Here is a 16,830-nt window from a genome sequence, read left to right on the forward strand (position 1 = left end):
CGTGCCCTGTTTGAAAGGTCGCGTGCCCCGCATCCAAGAGGATTCAGGAGAGGGGCCGCAGATCTGTGTGTGCGCTGCTGACTGCGCAACACCTGCAGACAGGACGGGCTGAAGGTCGTTTGGATGCAGACGGACAGACAGGATGCTGCAGCTGCACGCCTCCTGACACACCACTAAATAACCAGTAAACAACCAGTAAACAACCAGTAAACGGCACATCAGAGTGCGTGCCTGCAGCCTACGTCTTTGTTCTTTAACCCACCGTCACTCTGATGCTTTCTGATTTGTCTGTTCAGCGCAGAGCGCGCGCATTTCCCTCCTGATAAATTGATCATTTGCAGTATCGATGAGCAGATAGTGGGGCTGTGATTGGATTAAAGGTGCACCTACCTGTCCGTTCACTGAGCTGTGATGTGGTCTGAAGGGTCCGATCTGCTGCTGCGGATTAAAGCGGCGCTCAGCTTTTTATACCCGCCCCCTATTCCTGATTGGCTACTATTTACAGTCCATTCATTCCATTGGACGAGGACCGAAAGAGCGTCATGTGACTCTCTCTCTTTCTCTTTCTCTCACTCTCTAAGGTTCGCATCCTGCTACAGAGCCTCTGAGCAAGGTCTGTGGTGTGTTCACTGTCTGTCTGTAATCACAGTGTCTGTGATGTGTTCACTGTCTGTCTGTAATCACAGTGTCTGTGATGTGTTCACAGTCTGTCTGTAATCACAGTGTCTGTGATGTGTTCACTGTCTGTCTGTATTTACAGTGTCTGTGGTGTGTTCACTGTCTGTCTGTATTTACAGTGTCTGTGGTGTGTTCACTGTCTGTCTGTATTTACAGTGTCTGTGGTGTGTTCACTGTCTGTCTGTAATCACAGTGTCTGTGATGTGTTCACTGTCTGTCTGTATTTACAGTGTCTGTGATGTGTTCACTGTCTGTCTGTAATCACAGTGTCTGTGATGTGTTCACTGTCTGTCTGTAATCACAGTGTCTGTGATGTGTTCACTGTCTGTCTGTATTTACAGTGTCTGTGATGTGTTCACTGTCTGTCTGTATTTACAGTGTCTGTGGTGTGTTCACTGTCTGTCTGTAATCACAGTGTCTGTGGTGTGTTCACTGTCTGTCTGTTATCACAGTGTCTGTGATGTGTTCACTGTCTGTCTGTAATCACAGTGTCTGTGGTGTGTTCACTGTCTGTCTGTTATCACAGTGTCTGTGATGTGTCCATCATCTGCATGAAGCTGTTGTTGTCATGGAGACCACTGTGTCTGTAGTTCCTGTAAATAGACTGGTAGAGTGATGGCCAACCCAAAAGAAAGTGCGCCGGTGGTTCCTACGTAAATCTGTCGATGGGATTTTTGCTTTGGATTTTGGGTCATTGCAGAAAATATCTGTGTGTCAAACACACGTTTCTGATGCTGTTTAGTTCAGCTGATAATCTTTACAGATAAACATCATTTATATGAAGTTTGAAGAGTTAATTCAGCCCAGAGAAGTAAAAAGCTAACGTTATGCTACAAGCTAACTACACCGCGGTCGGTTTATAATGACGTCACAACCGTTAAGCTTCATTGATCGAATCAGCGGTTTTAACAAGCTAGCTAAACGTTAGCTTAATAAGTTGTTTATTAATATTTACAAGAGCTCTAAAAAACATGACTAGAGGCTGTAAGGAGGATTAGGGAGAGAGTTCCCGGCGAGATGATGTTTGATGTCTCCATGACAACCGCTGTAGTTTCAGTTAGCTACTCGTTAGCAACTGCCGTTTAAAGTTTGCGTAAAAACTTTAAAATTCACAAGTGGGGTCTTAGCTAACGTAGTTTATCTCGTCTAACAAAACATCAACATCTCTTCAGCTTGTGTTAACCACAGACCTTATTTCAGTCTAAACACAAACACATTCAACATCCACATTTAGACTTTTAGAGGTCAGAACCACGGAGCTAACATGCTAACTCACTTCCTGGTTTTAGGACTCATTACTGTACCAGTCTGTTGAGTCACAGCTTCTCGTGACTCACAAACACGTTTCTCCCAACGCAGGACACACAACGCATTCAGGCGCCACTTAGCTTTACACGGGTCTGTGTCCCTGAACGCAGCGCCCAGTTTGAAATACACCATTACCAACTTAAACATGCAGAAGAGGCGGAGCTATATCGGCTTCATGGCGGGAAAGACAAACATTTGGCGGAAACATTTTCAGTTCACGATTCGTTACTTTAATTAGCGAACTGTCGAGATTCTCGCTGAAATAAAGGCTGCTGATTGGATCGTTGTCTGTTTGCTGGTAACAGGGTTTCTCTCTGAACTTTACCGCAATGACGACGATGCCGTGGGCTGTAGACCTGACAGCGCCATGACACCCGTTTCCATGGTAACGACTGCTTGCTGGAACCATCACAGCATCAACGCTGAGAGCAAACGTAGAGGATGAGCGTTTCTCTTCTGAAATGAGCGATGCTAGCTCTATCAGAATTGACCATATTTGGAAAAGAGGGCGGAGCTGGGGAGGATTTCTCTGCAGCTCCACCCTGTTTTCGAGTATGGTCGCCTCGAGCTCGAGGAAAGCAAGAAGACTGCGTGACTGCGTGTTGACAGCAGCAGAGTGGCTGCAGACATTCAGGTGATGAAAGCTGAATACAAACCAGATACATCCCCCCTCCCCTACCTGTCCCTACCTCCCCTCCCCCATCATCTCCCCCGTCCTCCATCAGCATGTCGAGAGGCTGCAGCCCCCCCTCCCCCCCTTCATTTATTCATGACCGAGCACAGAGACGACAAGGACGGGGGGAGCCGGCATCTCCACACTTACAAGGTTTTCTGTCGACAGCAGCTGTGATGTCAGCTCACCCTACTCCTGTCTGCAGCCAATCACGGCCCCCGTCCTCAGCCTCCTGCCCCTCCTATTGGCTGAGGATTTTAACAGGACGCTTTGGTTCACGTGCAGCAGCAGCAGGTCAGCAAACGCCTCATGAAGAGCAGAACCTGCACGCCACACTGAGCGTGCAGAGAGCTGCACGAGAGCCAAGTATGGCGGCTGCAGAGGGACATGCTCAGATGGTTTTATTATCACTATGCATCCATAACAAACATCGATCAGCTGATAACAAACATCGATCAGCTGATAACAAACATCGATCAGCTGATAACAAACATCGATCAGCTGATGGATGGTAAACATTGAACTAACTGAAGCATATTTAAATACAGCTTCATAAGAAGCTGGGGTGACGTCACCTCAGAGAAAGTTTACAAAGTGCAGTTTGAACAAAGCCTTTTAGCAGTCTGCGGGCGCCGTGCTCACTGACTCCTCGCTCATTCACACGTCGCTCTCACAGGACTCGTTACCAGGCAACCAGCAACCAGCGGCCATGACTGTTTCATTCATCAGCAGTCTGAAAAGTGAAGGAGGAAGTGAGAGAGCGAGAGAGCTAACAGCAGGAGGCTAACGGCTGAGCTAATCCTCCTGTCAGAGGACCCAGTGAAGGACACACATGCTGCAACCTCACACACTTCTGTCCTCTGTCCTTCTTGTCCCTCTAAACAATCAGAACCGTCTCCGTGATGACATCATCACAACAGCATCCATTTAACAGACACAGACACACACACACACCTGAACACACTCATCTTTACTTCTGACCTCCAGAAGTAAAGATGAGTGTGTGTGTGTGTGTGTGTGTGTGTATGTGTGTCTGTATATGTGTGTGTGTGTGTGTGTGTGTGTGTGTGTGTGTGTGTGTGTGTCTGTATATGTGTGTGTGTGTGTGTGTATGTGTGTCTGTATATGTGTGTGTGTGTGTGTGTGTGTGTGTGTGTGTGTGTGTGTGTGTGTGTGTGTGTGTGTGCTTGTGTGATGTCCCAGGTGTCCTTGAAGAAGTTCCAGGGTCCTGGAGGAAGTTGCAGATGTCACAGTGAGATGTCCATAAGAAACGATCAGCTGATTGAATCTCAAACATGTTTGATTGACAGCTGATCATCGATCTCGTTAAGTGTGTTTCAGCTGAGTCACACCTCTGATTTGCTGAGTCATGGCTCTGTTTCAGCTGAGTCATGGCTCTTTTTGCTGAGTCACTCCTCCTGAGTTTTTGTTCATGCTGCTGTTCAATGCTAATATTAGCTGTGTCATGCTAAATGCTAGCGCTACATGTAATATCACATTTAAAACTAAACGTTCCTGTTTTTCAGACAGTATCTTTATGCTAACTCATTAGCATTAGCATTAGGGTAGGGTTAGCTCTGGGCCAAATGAATGTGTAGCCTCATCTTGACTTCCTGTTCTCTGTGAAATAACAGGCTCTGATTGGCTGTTCTGCTCACACTCTCTCCATTATATAACAGCTGTTTCTGCCCCAGTGCATTGTGGGAAGTGAGGATGTGACAGCAGTTGTTTCGAAACAAACGTTAATCTGAATTTGTTTAATCCCCGTTACCATGGCAACTAACAAGCTCACACTCACAGAGACACAACAGATTTACTCTGATCAGACCCCCTCTGATGTCACTGACAGAGCTGGTGTGTGATTGGCTGCATAGATTGAGGCAGGGATATAAAGGAGGAAGTGATAAAGAGATGGAAGTGTTACATAACGGGAGACATCTTTAAATGCAGGAGGAGGAGACAGAGGGAGGGAGAAACCAAAGAAGGAAGGAGGAAAACGGTATGACACAAATAAGGAATGCAGGAGGAAAGGATGAATGAGAGAAGGGAGAGTAAAGGAGGGAAGGAAGGAAAAACAGGAAAGATGGTAGGAGAAAAATGAGAGGAATAAAGAGAGAGAGGGAAGGAAACATAAAGAGGGAGAGAGGGAGAGAGGGAAGGAAACATAAAGAGGGAGAGAGGGAAGGAAACATAAAGAGAGAGAGAGGGAGAGAGGGGAGGAAACATAAAGAGGGAGAGAGGGAGAGAGGGGAGGAAACATAAAGAGGGAGAGAGGGAGAGAGGGGAGGAAACATAAAGAGAGAGAGAGGGAGAGAGGGAAGGAAACATAAAGAGGGAGAGAGGGAGAGAGGGGAGGAAACATAAAGAGGGAGAGAGGGAGAGAGGGGAGGAAACATAAAGAGGGAGAGAGGGAGAGAGGGAAGGAAACATAAAGAGGGAGAGAGGGAAGGAAACATAAAGAGGGAGAGAGGGAAGGAAACATAAAGAGGGAGAGAGGGGAGGAAACATAAAGAGGGAGAGAGGGGAGGAAACATAAAGAGGGAGAGAGGGGAGGAAACATAAAGAGGGAGAGAGGGGAGGAAACATAAAGAGAGAGAGAGGGAAGGAAACATAAAGAGGGAGAGAGGGGAGGAAACATAAAGAGGGAGAGAGGGGAGGAAACATAAAGAGGGAGAGAGGGGAGGAAACATAAAGAGGGAGAGAGGGGAGGAAACATAAAGAGGGAGAGAGGGGAGGAAACATAAAGAGGGAGAGAGGGGAGGAAACATAAAGAGAGAGAGAGGGGAGGAAACATAAAGAGAGAGAGAGAGGGAAGGAAACATAAAGAGAGAGAGAGAGGGAAGGAAACATAAAGAGAGAGAGAGAGGGAAGGAAACATAAAGAGAGAGAGAGGGAGAGAGGGAAGGAAACATAAAGAGGGAGAGAGGGGAGGAAACATAAAGAGGGAGAGAGGGAAGGAAACATAAAGAGAGAGAGAGAGGGGAGGAAACATAAAGAGAGAGAGAGGGAGAGAGGGGAGGAAACATAAAGAGAGAGAGAGGGGAGGAAACATAAAGAGAGAGAGAGGGAGAGAGGGAAGGAAACATAAAGAGAGAGAGAGGGAAGGAAACATAAAGAGGGAGAGAGGGGAGGAAACATAAAGAGAGAGAGAGGGGAGGAAACATAAAGAGGGAGAGAGGGAGAGAGGGAAGGAAACATAAAGAGGGAGAGAGGGGAGGAAACATAAAGAGGGAGAGAGGGAAGGAAACATAAAGAGGGAGAGAGGGAAGGAAACATAAAGAGGGAGAGAGGGGAGGAAACATAAAGAGGGAGAGAGGGAAGGAAACATAAAGAGGGAGAGAGGGAAGGAAACATAAAGAGGGAGAGAGGGAAGGAAACATAAAGAGGGAGAGAGGGGAGGAAACATAAAGAGGGAGAGAGGAGAGGAAACATAAAGAGGGAGAGAGGGGAGGAAACATAAAGAGGGAGAGAGGGGAGGAAACATAAAGAGGGAGAGAGGGGAGGAAACATAAAGAGGGAGAGAGGAGAGGAAACATAAAGAGGGAGAGAGGGAAGGAAACATAAAGAGGGAGAGAGGGAAGGAAACATAAAGAGGGAGAGAGGGGAGGAAACATAAAGAGAGAGAGAGGGAAGGAAACATAAAGAGGGAGAGAGGGAAGGAAACATAAAGAGAGAGAGAGGGAAGGAAACATAAAGAGGGAGAGAGGGAAGGAAACATAAAGAGGGAGAGAGGGGAGGAAACATAAAGAGGGAGAGAGGGGAGGAAACATAAAGAGAGAGAGAGGAGAGGAAACATAAAGAGGGAGAGAGGGAAGGAAACATAAAGAGGGAGAGAGGGAAGGAAACATAAAGAGGGAGAGAGGGGAGGAAACATAAAGAGAGAGAGAGGAGAGGAAACATAAAGAGGGAGAGAGGGGACAAGAGCAGATGGAGAGGAGGGAGGGGAAACAGAACAAAGGAAAAAAAGGAGGAAACAAAGGGGTGACGAGGAGGAGGATGAAGGGGGGTCAGCAGCAGAGTAATCTGGGGCACTGAGAACCACATGGTCATCACCGTGACAACCAGCTCCTCTATGATTGGTTGCTCATGACAAGCTTCAATAAAGGGAAAGTACACAAGCAGAGAGTTTTTAACATTCAGTTTTAAACTCATGATGACTCAGGGACAAGGTACATCACACCGTCAAGCACACAGAACATGCACACCACAGGTACACCACAGGTACACCACAGGTAGGGTACAGTACAGGTAGGGTACAGTACAGGTAGGGTACAGTTCAGGTAGGGTACAGTACAGGTAGGGTACAGGTAGGGTACAGTTCAGGTAGGGTACAGGTAGGGTACAGTTCAGGTAGGGTACAGTACAGGTAGGGTACAGGTAGGGTACAGTACAGGTAGGGTACAGGTAGGGTACAGTTCAGGTAGGGTACAGTTCAGGTAGGGTACAGGTAGGGTACAGTACAGGTAGGGTACAGTTCAGGTAGGGTACAGTACAGGTAGGGTACAGGTAGGGTACAGTACAGGTAGGGTACAGTTCAGGTAGGGTACAGTACAGGTAGGGTACAGGTAGGGTACAGTTCAGGTAGGGTACAGTACAGGTACAGTACAGGTACAGTACAGGTACAGTACAGGTAGGGTACAGTACAGTACAGGTAGGGTACAGGTACAGTACAGGTACAGTACAGGTAGGGTACAGTGATGCTATATTTGGGACAAGTAGTATTGACCTTATAGCAGTTACACTGTGAATTCATGATTTTCTATCTATAGTCAATTTGTAGTTCTTTTTTCAAGGTTCTTTATTTGTCAATTCCAAAATATGTCAGACATACAGTGAAATCGAAATTACGTTTCCCCCCTCCCCACGGTGCAATGTAGATAAGAAAAAGGTAAATAAAATAAAACGAGGTAAAAAGATGTAAAAAAGATGTAAAAAGATAAATAATATTTACATTAATAAACCTAAATGTGCAAAAGTATTAAGTTAAATAAAATGGAGTATAGAACCAGATTATAAGAAAGGTGAAACTTGTGCATGCGTGCAATGTGCAATAAGTGACCAGGGTTCTGTTTCAATGTTCTTTTGTGGTGTGATACTGTAGTAGTGATTTTGTATTCATGATTTTCTATTTGTTTAGTTTTTTTAGTAGTGATTTTGTGGTAGCAATATTGCAGTAGTAGTGAAACTGCAATAGTGATATTGTTGTATATAAACTTTATTACAGACTCTAAGCCCAATAGGCAGAGATACAACATATAAAAAACAGTTACATAAGTAGTAGTGATACTTTAGTAGTGATTTTGTAGTAGTGATACTTTAGTAGTAGTTTTGTAGTAGTGATACTTTAGTAGTAGTTTTGTAGTAGTGATACTTTAGTAGTAGTTTTGTAGTAGTGATACTTTAGTAGTGATTTTGTAGTAGTGATACTTTAGTAGTGATTTTGTAGTAGTGATACTTTAGTAGTGATTTTGTAGTAGTGATACTTTAGTAGTAGTTTTGTAGTAGTGATACTTTAGTAGTAGTTTTGTAGTAGTGATACTTTAGTAGTAGTTTTGTAGTAGTGATACTTTAGTAGTGATTTTGTAGTAGTGATACTTTAGTAGTGATTTTGTAGTAGTGATACTTTAGTAGTAGTTTTGTAGTAGTGATACTTTAGTAGTAGTTTTGTAGTAGTGATACTTTAGTAGTAGTTTTGTAGTAGTGATACTTTAGTAGTAGTTTTGTAGTAGTGATACTTTAGTAGTGATTTTGTAGTAGTGATACTTTAGTAGTGATTTTGTAGTAGTGATACTTTAGTAGTAGTTTTGTAGTAGTGATACTTTAGTAGTGATTTTGTAGTAGTGATACTTTAGTAGTAGTTTTGTAGTAGTGATACTTTAGTAGTGATTTTGTAGTAGTGATACTTTAGTAGTAGTTTTGTAGTAGTGATACTTTAGTAGTGATTTTGTAGTAGTGATACTTTAGTAGTAGTTTTGTAGTAGTGATACTTTAGTAGTGATTTTGTAGTAGTGATACTTTAGTAGTAGTTTTGTAGTAGTGATACTTTAGTAGTGATTTTGTAGTAGTGATACTTTAGTAGTGATTTTGTAGTAGTGATACTTTAGTAGTAGTTTTGTAGTAGTGATACTTTAGTAGTGATTTTGTAGTAGTGATACTTTAGTAGTGATTTTGTAGTAGTGATACTTTAGTAGTGATTTTGTAGTAGTGATACTTTAGTAGTAGTTTTGTAGTAGTGATACTTTAGTAGTAGTTTTGTAGTAGTGATACTTTAGTAGTAGTTTTGTAGTAGTGATACTTTAGTAGTGATTTTGTAGTAGTGATACTTTAGTAGTGATTTTGTAGTAGTGATACTTTAGTAGTAGTTTTGTAGTAGTGATACTTTAGTAGTAGTTTTGTAGTAGTGATACTTTAGTAGTAGTTTTGTAGTAGTGATACTTTAGTAGTAGTTTTGTAGTAGTGATACTTTAGTAGTGATTTTGTAGTAGTGATACTTTAGTAGTAGTTTTGTAGTAGTGATACTTTAGTAGTGATTTTGTAGTAGTGATACTTTAGTAGTGATTTTGTAGTAGTGATACTTTAGTACTGATTTTGTAGTAGTGATACTTTAGTAGTGATTTTGTAGTAGTGATACTTTAGTAGTGATTTTGTAGTAGTGATACTTTAGTAGTGATTTTGTAGTAGTGATACTTTAGTAGTAGTTTTTTAGTAGTGATACTTTAGTAGTAGTTTTGTAGTAGTGATACTTTAGTAGTAGTTTTGTAGTAGTGATACTTTAGTAGTGATTTTGTAGTAGTGATACTTTAGTAGTAGTTTTGTAGTAGTGATACTTTAGTAGTGATTTTGTAGTAGTGATACTTTAGTAGTGATTTTGTAGTAGTGATACTTTAGTAGTAGTTTTGTAGTAGTGATACTTTAGTAGTAGTTTTGTAGTAGTGATACTTTAGTAGTAGTTTTGTAGTAGTGATACTTTAGTAGTAGTTTTGTAGTAGTGATACTTTAGTAGTGATTTTGTAGTAGTGATACTTTAGTAGTAGTTTTGTAGTAGTGATACTTTAGTAGTAGTTTTGTAGTAGTGATACTTTAGTAGTGATTTTGTAGTAGTGATACTTTAGTAGTAGTTTTGTAGTAGTGATACTTTAGTAGTGATTTTGTAGTAGTGATACTTTAGTAGTAATTTTGTAGTAGTGATACTTTAGTAGTAATTTTGTAGTAGTGATACTTTAGTAGTAATTTTGTAGTAGTGATACTTTAGTAGTAATTTTGTAGTAGTGATACTTTAGTAGTAATTTTGTAGTAGTGATACTTTAGTAGTGATTTTGTAGTAGTGATACTTTAGTAGTGATTTTGTAGTAGTGATACTTTAGTAGTGATTTTGTAGTAGTGATACTTTAGTAGTGATTTTGTAGTAGTGATACTTTAGTAGTGATTTTGTAGTAGTGATACTTTAGTAGTAGTTTTGTAGTAGTGATACTTTAGTAGTTTTGTAGTAGTGATACTTTAGTAGTTTTGTAGTAGTGATACTTTAGTAGTTTTGTAGTAGTGATACTTTAGTAGTTTTGTAGTAGTGATACTTTAGTAGTTTTGTAGTAGTGATACTTTAGTAGTAGTTTTGTAGTAGTGATACTTTAGTAGTAGTTTTGTAGTAGTGATACTTTAGTAGTAGTTTTGTAGTAGTGATACTTTAGTAGTAGTTTTGTAGTAGTGATACTTTAGTAGTAGTTTTAATTTTTAATTAAATAAAATTAATGTTATTTCAATTATTATGTTAAATATTTATTTAATAAGAATATTGTTTGTGTTAGTGATTTTTAAATGCTCTGTCGTGAGGCTTTTGATGTCTTACGTGAAGCACTTTGAATTTAAATGTGCGACATAAATAAATGTATCTTGCCTTGATACTAATGAAGTAGTGATATTATATTAATTATACTTTTGTTGTGTATTATTTCAGTACCATGGACAGCTCAGAGGTCAGTGGTCCTGTGTCTCCCTCTGCTGGCTAAAACAGGAACAACAAACACACTTCACTTGATGGTCTGTGTGCTTGTTTCACAATTATATATTATCACAACTTTTCTTATTGTCAAGAACTATTATGATTATTATGGATTATTATATAGATATCTATAACTTATAACTTCTTTGATGAGTGTAACTTTCTATTCATATCGTACTTAAATATAAATAACTATTGTTACTGTTTTAATTTTTGTGTCTATCTTTAACAACTCTAAATATTCCAGCTAGGTCGATCAGTCCTCGGCGGTCTAACAGCAGCTATGGAAACAGGAAGTGGACAGTCCAAGGAGGAAGTAAACAAACACACATGTCAGTGAGACACTTTTATTATGTTCAGTGTTCGATGTAATGAGCCAATCAGAGCCCAGTGTGACACAGAACACCTGCTCTGTCCTGTTCTAGTGGACCTGGTATCACACCAGGTTGAGTCACACAGGCTGGTCCACTGAGTCATGATTCAGAACATGACCATCATGTTGGGGGGGGGGGGGGACTTTCCTGTTTGTACGCCACATCCACATGTCCTTGTGAGTGTCGTCGACTCGTCTGCTCTCAGGTCTCATGCAGGAGCGACAGAGCACGAAGACTTCACATCAGGAGGGAGCTTCATCTCCTCAGGAGGCTCTCAGCATCCTGGGTCACCTGAGCATCACCTGAGGCTGCGGAGGTGTTCTTCTGGTCCAGATCTTCATGATGTCCATGACTCCTCAGGTTCTAGCTGGTAACAGGGATGTGGACCCCCCGGGATGGCACCTCTTGCTCGGCACTGGCAGAAGGGATGTTGATGTTGGGGTCATCGTCGATCTGGTAACACTTCCCCAGATTCTTAATGATGTTAAAGTTGGAGCGAGCGGTTTCTGCCAGGCTGTTCTCCAGAATCCAACCGTCAGACTCTGAGTCCGGATCACCGAGCCGGATGACGTTCTCCATGGCAGTCTGCAAGTAACGGACCCCTGTCAGAACCAGCAGCTAGTGGGAGGAGAAAAAGACATTAGGTGACTGTTGAACCAGTGTTCTTCAAGCATCGGTTACAGAACAGACGACTCTAAACACGCTAAGTGGACTCTTAACTCTGCTGAAGATCCACAAGATCCAGGATCTAAGTCTCAACCGTTAGATGGAATGGAAAACTGTTTACACTTGATCTGTTTTTTCTCACCAACCAGTAATCCGTCATTATGCCAGGTATTAGCTGTAGAAGTTGTTCTGAAGTCTTAGTCCCTTACATACCCTGTTCCTGTAGGTCAGTACCTCAAACAGCCAGATGAGCAGTACAGTGAGACCGATGGACTGCATGATGCCGGTGTAGTGGTCCATCAGGACCTGTCGGCAGCCCCTCCTCCACAGGTTGAGTTGCTGGCTCTGCTTGTCGTAGTTGAAGTGAGCGGAGCTGTTGCTGATCTGCTGCTGGATGCACGGTCGGGGGGACAGCGTGCTGCAGCAGCTGAAGGGAACGCCATCCATCAGGTACCGCCCCTCCACATTACTCCTCATACGGCTGCAGGGAGGAGCAGGCAGCCAGTGTTAGAGGAGTACTACAGATATTACTACCAACCAGATGTACAGTGACTGCCTGCCCGTACTGCTGATCCACTGCAGTCCATCTAGAGTCACTAGTAGTCCAACAGGACCCAGGTTGGACACCAGAATGTGACTGGACTCACTGGGATGTAGGCTGACCCTCGACTGTACATTCACCAGAATCTACCTTCAGCCAAAGTACTTCAAGGGATAAACTTAAACCCAAAAGAAAACATGGCTTCTACCACGACACAGTCAGTTTATTGGTTATTAAGTCTCAAAGACCGCTTTGTAGTCCACTTCAGTCCAGGGAGATCGTTAACAACCTGTGGTTTAAAGAACTGTTAAAGCTCTGGTATCCTGTTCTGTTTCTTTTACCCTCAGGGTTTTATATCATGAAGCAGCTGTGTTCACACCCAATCACATTAGTCCGCCCCCCCGGACTCAATCTACAAAGGTTCAGATCCATCTGCAGAGTCCACCTAAGATCTGGAACCTTTTCAATGAAACATGATCTTTGACACATCAATGGAAGAGAGTCAGATCAAATCCTTCAAATCTACCACCAAATATAGAAATCCACCTATTTGTGGTTTGAGTAGAACCCAGATGAACCCAGTAGGACCCAGATGACCCCAGTAGGACCCAGATGACCCCAGTAGGACCCAGATGAGCTGTCTGAGATCTAAGCGTTCTCACTGATTCTCAGTAGGGGTCTTAACAGAGACAGGATTTCACTGAAACCTAGCTAATCCCCATGAGTCCACTTACTCTACTACGATGCTGCTGGTCATGTCCAGGTAACGGTTGCTGATCCACTGGACCTGGGACCAGTCCCGGTACCCAGTGTTTCCACAGCACTCGAACTGGATCTGCAGCAGATCCAGAGTCTTCTTCAGGTAGCAGCGGCCCGGTGTGTCTGTGTCTTTGTAGTAGCGCATGGCGTTCCTCAGGCCCAGGAACAGGGATTCCTCCAGCTGGCTGCGGATGCTGTAGCACATGAGCGCCCCCGCCAGGACGCAGGAAGTGAAGAAGAAGGTGCAGATGACGTATGGCATCATCACCAGCTTCCAGCGCAGGAACTTGTTGGTGTCGGCACAGTCCAGACAGATCTTCCCACCCAGGAAGTTGATGCAGCAGGCAGCCAGGCCCGTGGTGATCAGAGTATTTGGCACATAGAGGATTCCCTGGTCTGACATCACTTCCTGCCATTTCTGAATCTCTACTTTGAGGAACACGCCGAGGCTCAGGAGAATGGCCCCGGTCAGCACAGAGATCCAGTTGAGCAGCCAGAGGACCTCGGCGAGCTTCTCTCTCTCTGTCTTAGTGAAAGTCAACTTACCCACCGCCATGTCAGTCCGGTGCTTCCAATGTGTCTCACGTCCAAAATGCCCAAAACATGGCGCACAGTGTAGAGCCTTCAAGTGCAGAACCAGGATCGACCTCCAGGTGGCGCATGTAGAAACACGTCAACTTTTCTTGAGACCTCCGTGTCCTCTCAGCACCTTCTCTGTGTGGTCCAGCGCTACGATGGTCATCCCTGTATCTCTGATGGCTTCATCTAAATACCTCCTTCATGACGCCATGTGTCCATCAGATATTAAATGCATCTTGGGCTTCCTTTCTGTTCCTTCTGTTTAACAGGTCTATGAAGAGAACGTCCCGTCAGCTCCTCCCCCGCTGATGCACACACTCAGAAGGTCCAATCGTAGTGCTGGTGGAGCTGGTCGGGGTTCAGCCTTGGGCCTCTCTTTAGAGTAAAGCAGGAGAACACAGGAGGGAGCTGGCTGCTGGCTGCCCTCTGCACAGCATCATAAGAGGCTTATTGAGGTATTTTAGGTTCTCTTCACTGAACTCAAAGACACGGCCAGGACCTGAGCTCTGCAGGAAGAAGGTCAAAGTTTAATAAAAGTTCTGAACCTGATCAGGAGTCACAGAATCATGTAAACATGTTCACCAGTTTGACCCTGAGTCAGAGATGTTCTCCTGTGAAAACCTACCACTCCTCTACTTTTCTGTGACCCTCGTCCGAGAGGAGCGTCTGTCTCAGAGAACATCTTTGACTCGTTTATGACAGAAACACAAACTGATCAGCAGGAAACGGTTTCAGACTAAACTGCAGGATGAAACGAGTCTTTAGTCAGCTTCACAACAAACAGAAGAATAAACCGTGACCTCAGAACAAATGAAAGTGATGATTAATTCAGCGCGTCAGCTGCCATCTTAGATACACTTCCCCTCCCCCTCTTTAGAAAATAAAGTTTTACCTGGTTACCTTGAAGTCCCCAAACATCCGACAGTCCCGTGTCCCTCGTCTCCCGTCCCTTCCAGGAACAGAGTCCTGCCACGCTTCAGGAGCATCAAATATTGAAGCTGAGAAAAACAGTTTTCAGGCGCCTGTTAACCTGCAGAGCTAATCTCCTTACTACTAATCTGCCCTGTAATAAGCTGAGAACTCTCCAACACCCCCATTCACCAGCTGGACCATCAGCAGGACTGGACAGTGTGCCAACGCTTTGAACGGGAAACTGTAGCATATGGAGGAAACCATAACAGTAAATAAAGTCCTCATCACAGACAGGAGGCGGGGCTTGTTGATGATTGATGGGAGGGGGGACCTGTTGGCATGTGGTCCAAAACTATGATACCCATAATCCTACAAGACAAGAGAGGTCGAGAACAACCTTACAGTTAGTACCAGCAGGTCTGATAACTGCAGACTCTACCTCCTGTAGTTTAGAGACTGTAGGTACCAGCAGGTCTGATAACTGCAGACTCTACCTCCTGTAGTTTAGAGACTGTAGGTACCAGCAGGTCTGATAACTGCAGACTCTACCTCCTGTAGTTTGGAGACTCTAGGTACCAGCAGGTCTGATAACTGCAGACTCTACCTCCTGTAGGACATTTAGAGACTGTAGGTACCAGCAGGTCTGATAACTGCAGACTCTACCTCCTGTAGGACATTTAGAGACTGTAGGTACCAGCAGGTCTGATAACTGCAGACTCTACCTCCTGTAGTTTAGAGACTGTAGGTACCAGCAGGTCTGATAACTGCAGACTCTACCTCCTGTAGTTTAGAGACTGTAGGTACCAGCAGGTCTGATAACTGCAGACTCTACCTCCTGTAGTTTAGAGACTGTAGGTACCAGCAGGTCTGTAACTGCAGACTCTACCTCCTGTAGTTTAGAGACTGTAGGTACCAGCAGGTCTGATAACTGCAGACTCTACCTCCTGTAGTTTAGAGACTGTAGGTACCAGCAGGTCTGTAACTGCAGACTCTACCACCTGTAGTTTAGAGACTGTAGGTACCAGCAGGTCTGATAACTGCAGACTCTACCTCCTGTAGGACATTTAGAGACTGTAGGTACCAGCAGGTCTGATAACTGCAGACTCTACCTCCTGTAGTTTAGAGACTGTAGGTACCAGCAGGTCTGATAACTGCAGACTCTACCTCCTGTAGTTTAGAGACTGTAGGTACCAGCAGGTCTGATAACTGCAGACTCTACCTCCTGTAGTTTAGAGACCGTAGGTACCAGCAGGTCTGATAACTGCAGACTCTACCTCCTGTAGTTTAGAGACTGTAGGTACCAGCAGGTCTGATAACTGCAGACTCTACCACCTGTAGTTTAGAGACTGTAGGTACCAGCAGGTCTGATAACTGCAGACTCTACCTCCTGTAGTACATTTAGAGACTGTAGGTACCAGCAGGTCTGATAACTGCAGACTCTACCTCCTGTAGTTTAGAGACTGTAGGTACCAGCAGGTCTGATAACTGCAGACTCTACCTCCTGTAGTTTAGAGACTGTAGGTACCAGCAGGTCTGATAACTGCAGACTCTACCTCCTGTAGTACATTTAGAGACTGTAGGTACCAGCAGGTCTGATAACTGCAGACTCTACCTCCTGTAGTTTAGAGACTGTAGGTACCAGCAGGTCTGATAACTGCAGACTCTACCTCCTGTAGTTTAGAGACTGTAGGTACCAGCAGGTCTGATAACTGCAGACTCTACCTCCTGTAGGACATTTAGAGACTGTAGGTACCAGCAGGTCTGATAACTGCAGACTCTACCTCCTGTAGTTTAGAGACTGTAGGTACCAGCAGGTCTGATAACTGCAGACTCTACCACCTGTAGTTTAGAGACTGTAGGTACCAGCAGGTCTGATAACTGCAGACTCTACCACCTGTAGTTTAGAGACTGTAGGTACCAGCAGGTCTGATAACTGCAGACTCTACCTCCTGTAGTTTAGAGACTGTAGGTACCAGCAGGTCTGATAACTGCAGACTCTACCTCCTGTAGTTTAGAGACTGTAGGTACCAGCAGGTCTGTAACTGCAGACTCTACCTCCTGTAGTTTAGAGACTGTAGGTACCAGCAGGTCTGATAACTGCAGACTCTACCTCCTGTAGTTTAGAGACTGTAGGTACCAGCAGGTCTGTAACTGCAGACTCTACCACCTGTAGTTTAGAGACTGTAGGTACCAGCAGGTCTGATAACTGCAGACTCTACCTCCTGTAGGACATTTAGAGACTGTAGGTACCAGCAGGTCTGATAACTGCAGACTCTACCTCCTGTAGTTTAGAGACTGTAGGTACCAGCAGGTCTGTAACTGCAGACTCTACCTCCTGTAGTTT

The 16,830-nt window shown here is 44.0% G+C and overlaps 2 protein-coding genes across 2 annotated transcripts in view; both read right to left on the reverse strand.

Annotated features, from left to right (window-relative positions):
* The window catches only part of LOC306838007 (creatine kinase B-type-like), a 6,756-nt gene extending 6,260 nt beyond the window's left edge, over nt 1-496 (reverse strand). The window contains exon 1 of the mRNA XM_079365923.1: nt 387-496. The gene's annotated coding sequence lies outside the window, so the exon portion shown is untranslated. The remainder of the gene's footprint in view (nt 1-386) is intronic.
* Nucleotides 497-11,241: 10,745 nt separating this feature from the next.
* Nucleotides 11,242-14,718, reverse strand: LOC306833294 (photoreceptor outer segment membrane glycoprotein 2-like). Its single transcript, XM_079358451.1, has 4 exons — nt 14,467-14,718; nt 12,971-14,080; nt 11,930-12,176; nt 11,242-11,647 (listed from the first exon to the last, which is right to left on the reverse strand). The coding sequence occupies exons 2-4, from the start codon at nt 13,549-13,551 to the stop codon at nt 11,393-11,395; spliced, it is 1,083 nt and encodes a 360-aa protein (XP_079214577.1). The 5' UTR covers nt 13,552-14,080; nt 14,467-14,718; the 3' UTR covers nt 11,242-11,392.
* Between the last annotated feature and the right edge of the window lie 2,112 nt (nt 14,719-16,830).

Source organism: Symphodus melops (genome assembly GCF_947650265.1).
Source record: "Symphodus melops genome assembly, chromosome: 1".
NCBI lineage: Eukaryota > Metazoa > Chordata > Actinopteri > Labriformes > Labridae > Symphodus > Symphodus melops.

Bases quoted from the DNA above. Each gene is read 5' to 3' on its own strand.
- LOC306833294 (XM_079358451.1), bottom strand. From the start codon at position 13,551: ATGGCGGTGGGTAAGTTGACTTTCACTAAGACAGAGAGAGAGAAGCTC. The intron at 12,177-12,970 runs GTAAGTGGACTC...TCCTCCCTGCAG, and splicing joins ACCAGCAGCATCGTAGTAGA to CCGTATGAGGAGTAATGTGG. The intron at 11,648-11,929 runs GTACTGACCTAC...TCCTCCCACTAG, and splicing joins TGCTCATCTGGCTGTTTGAG to CTGCTGGTTCTGACAGGGGT.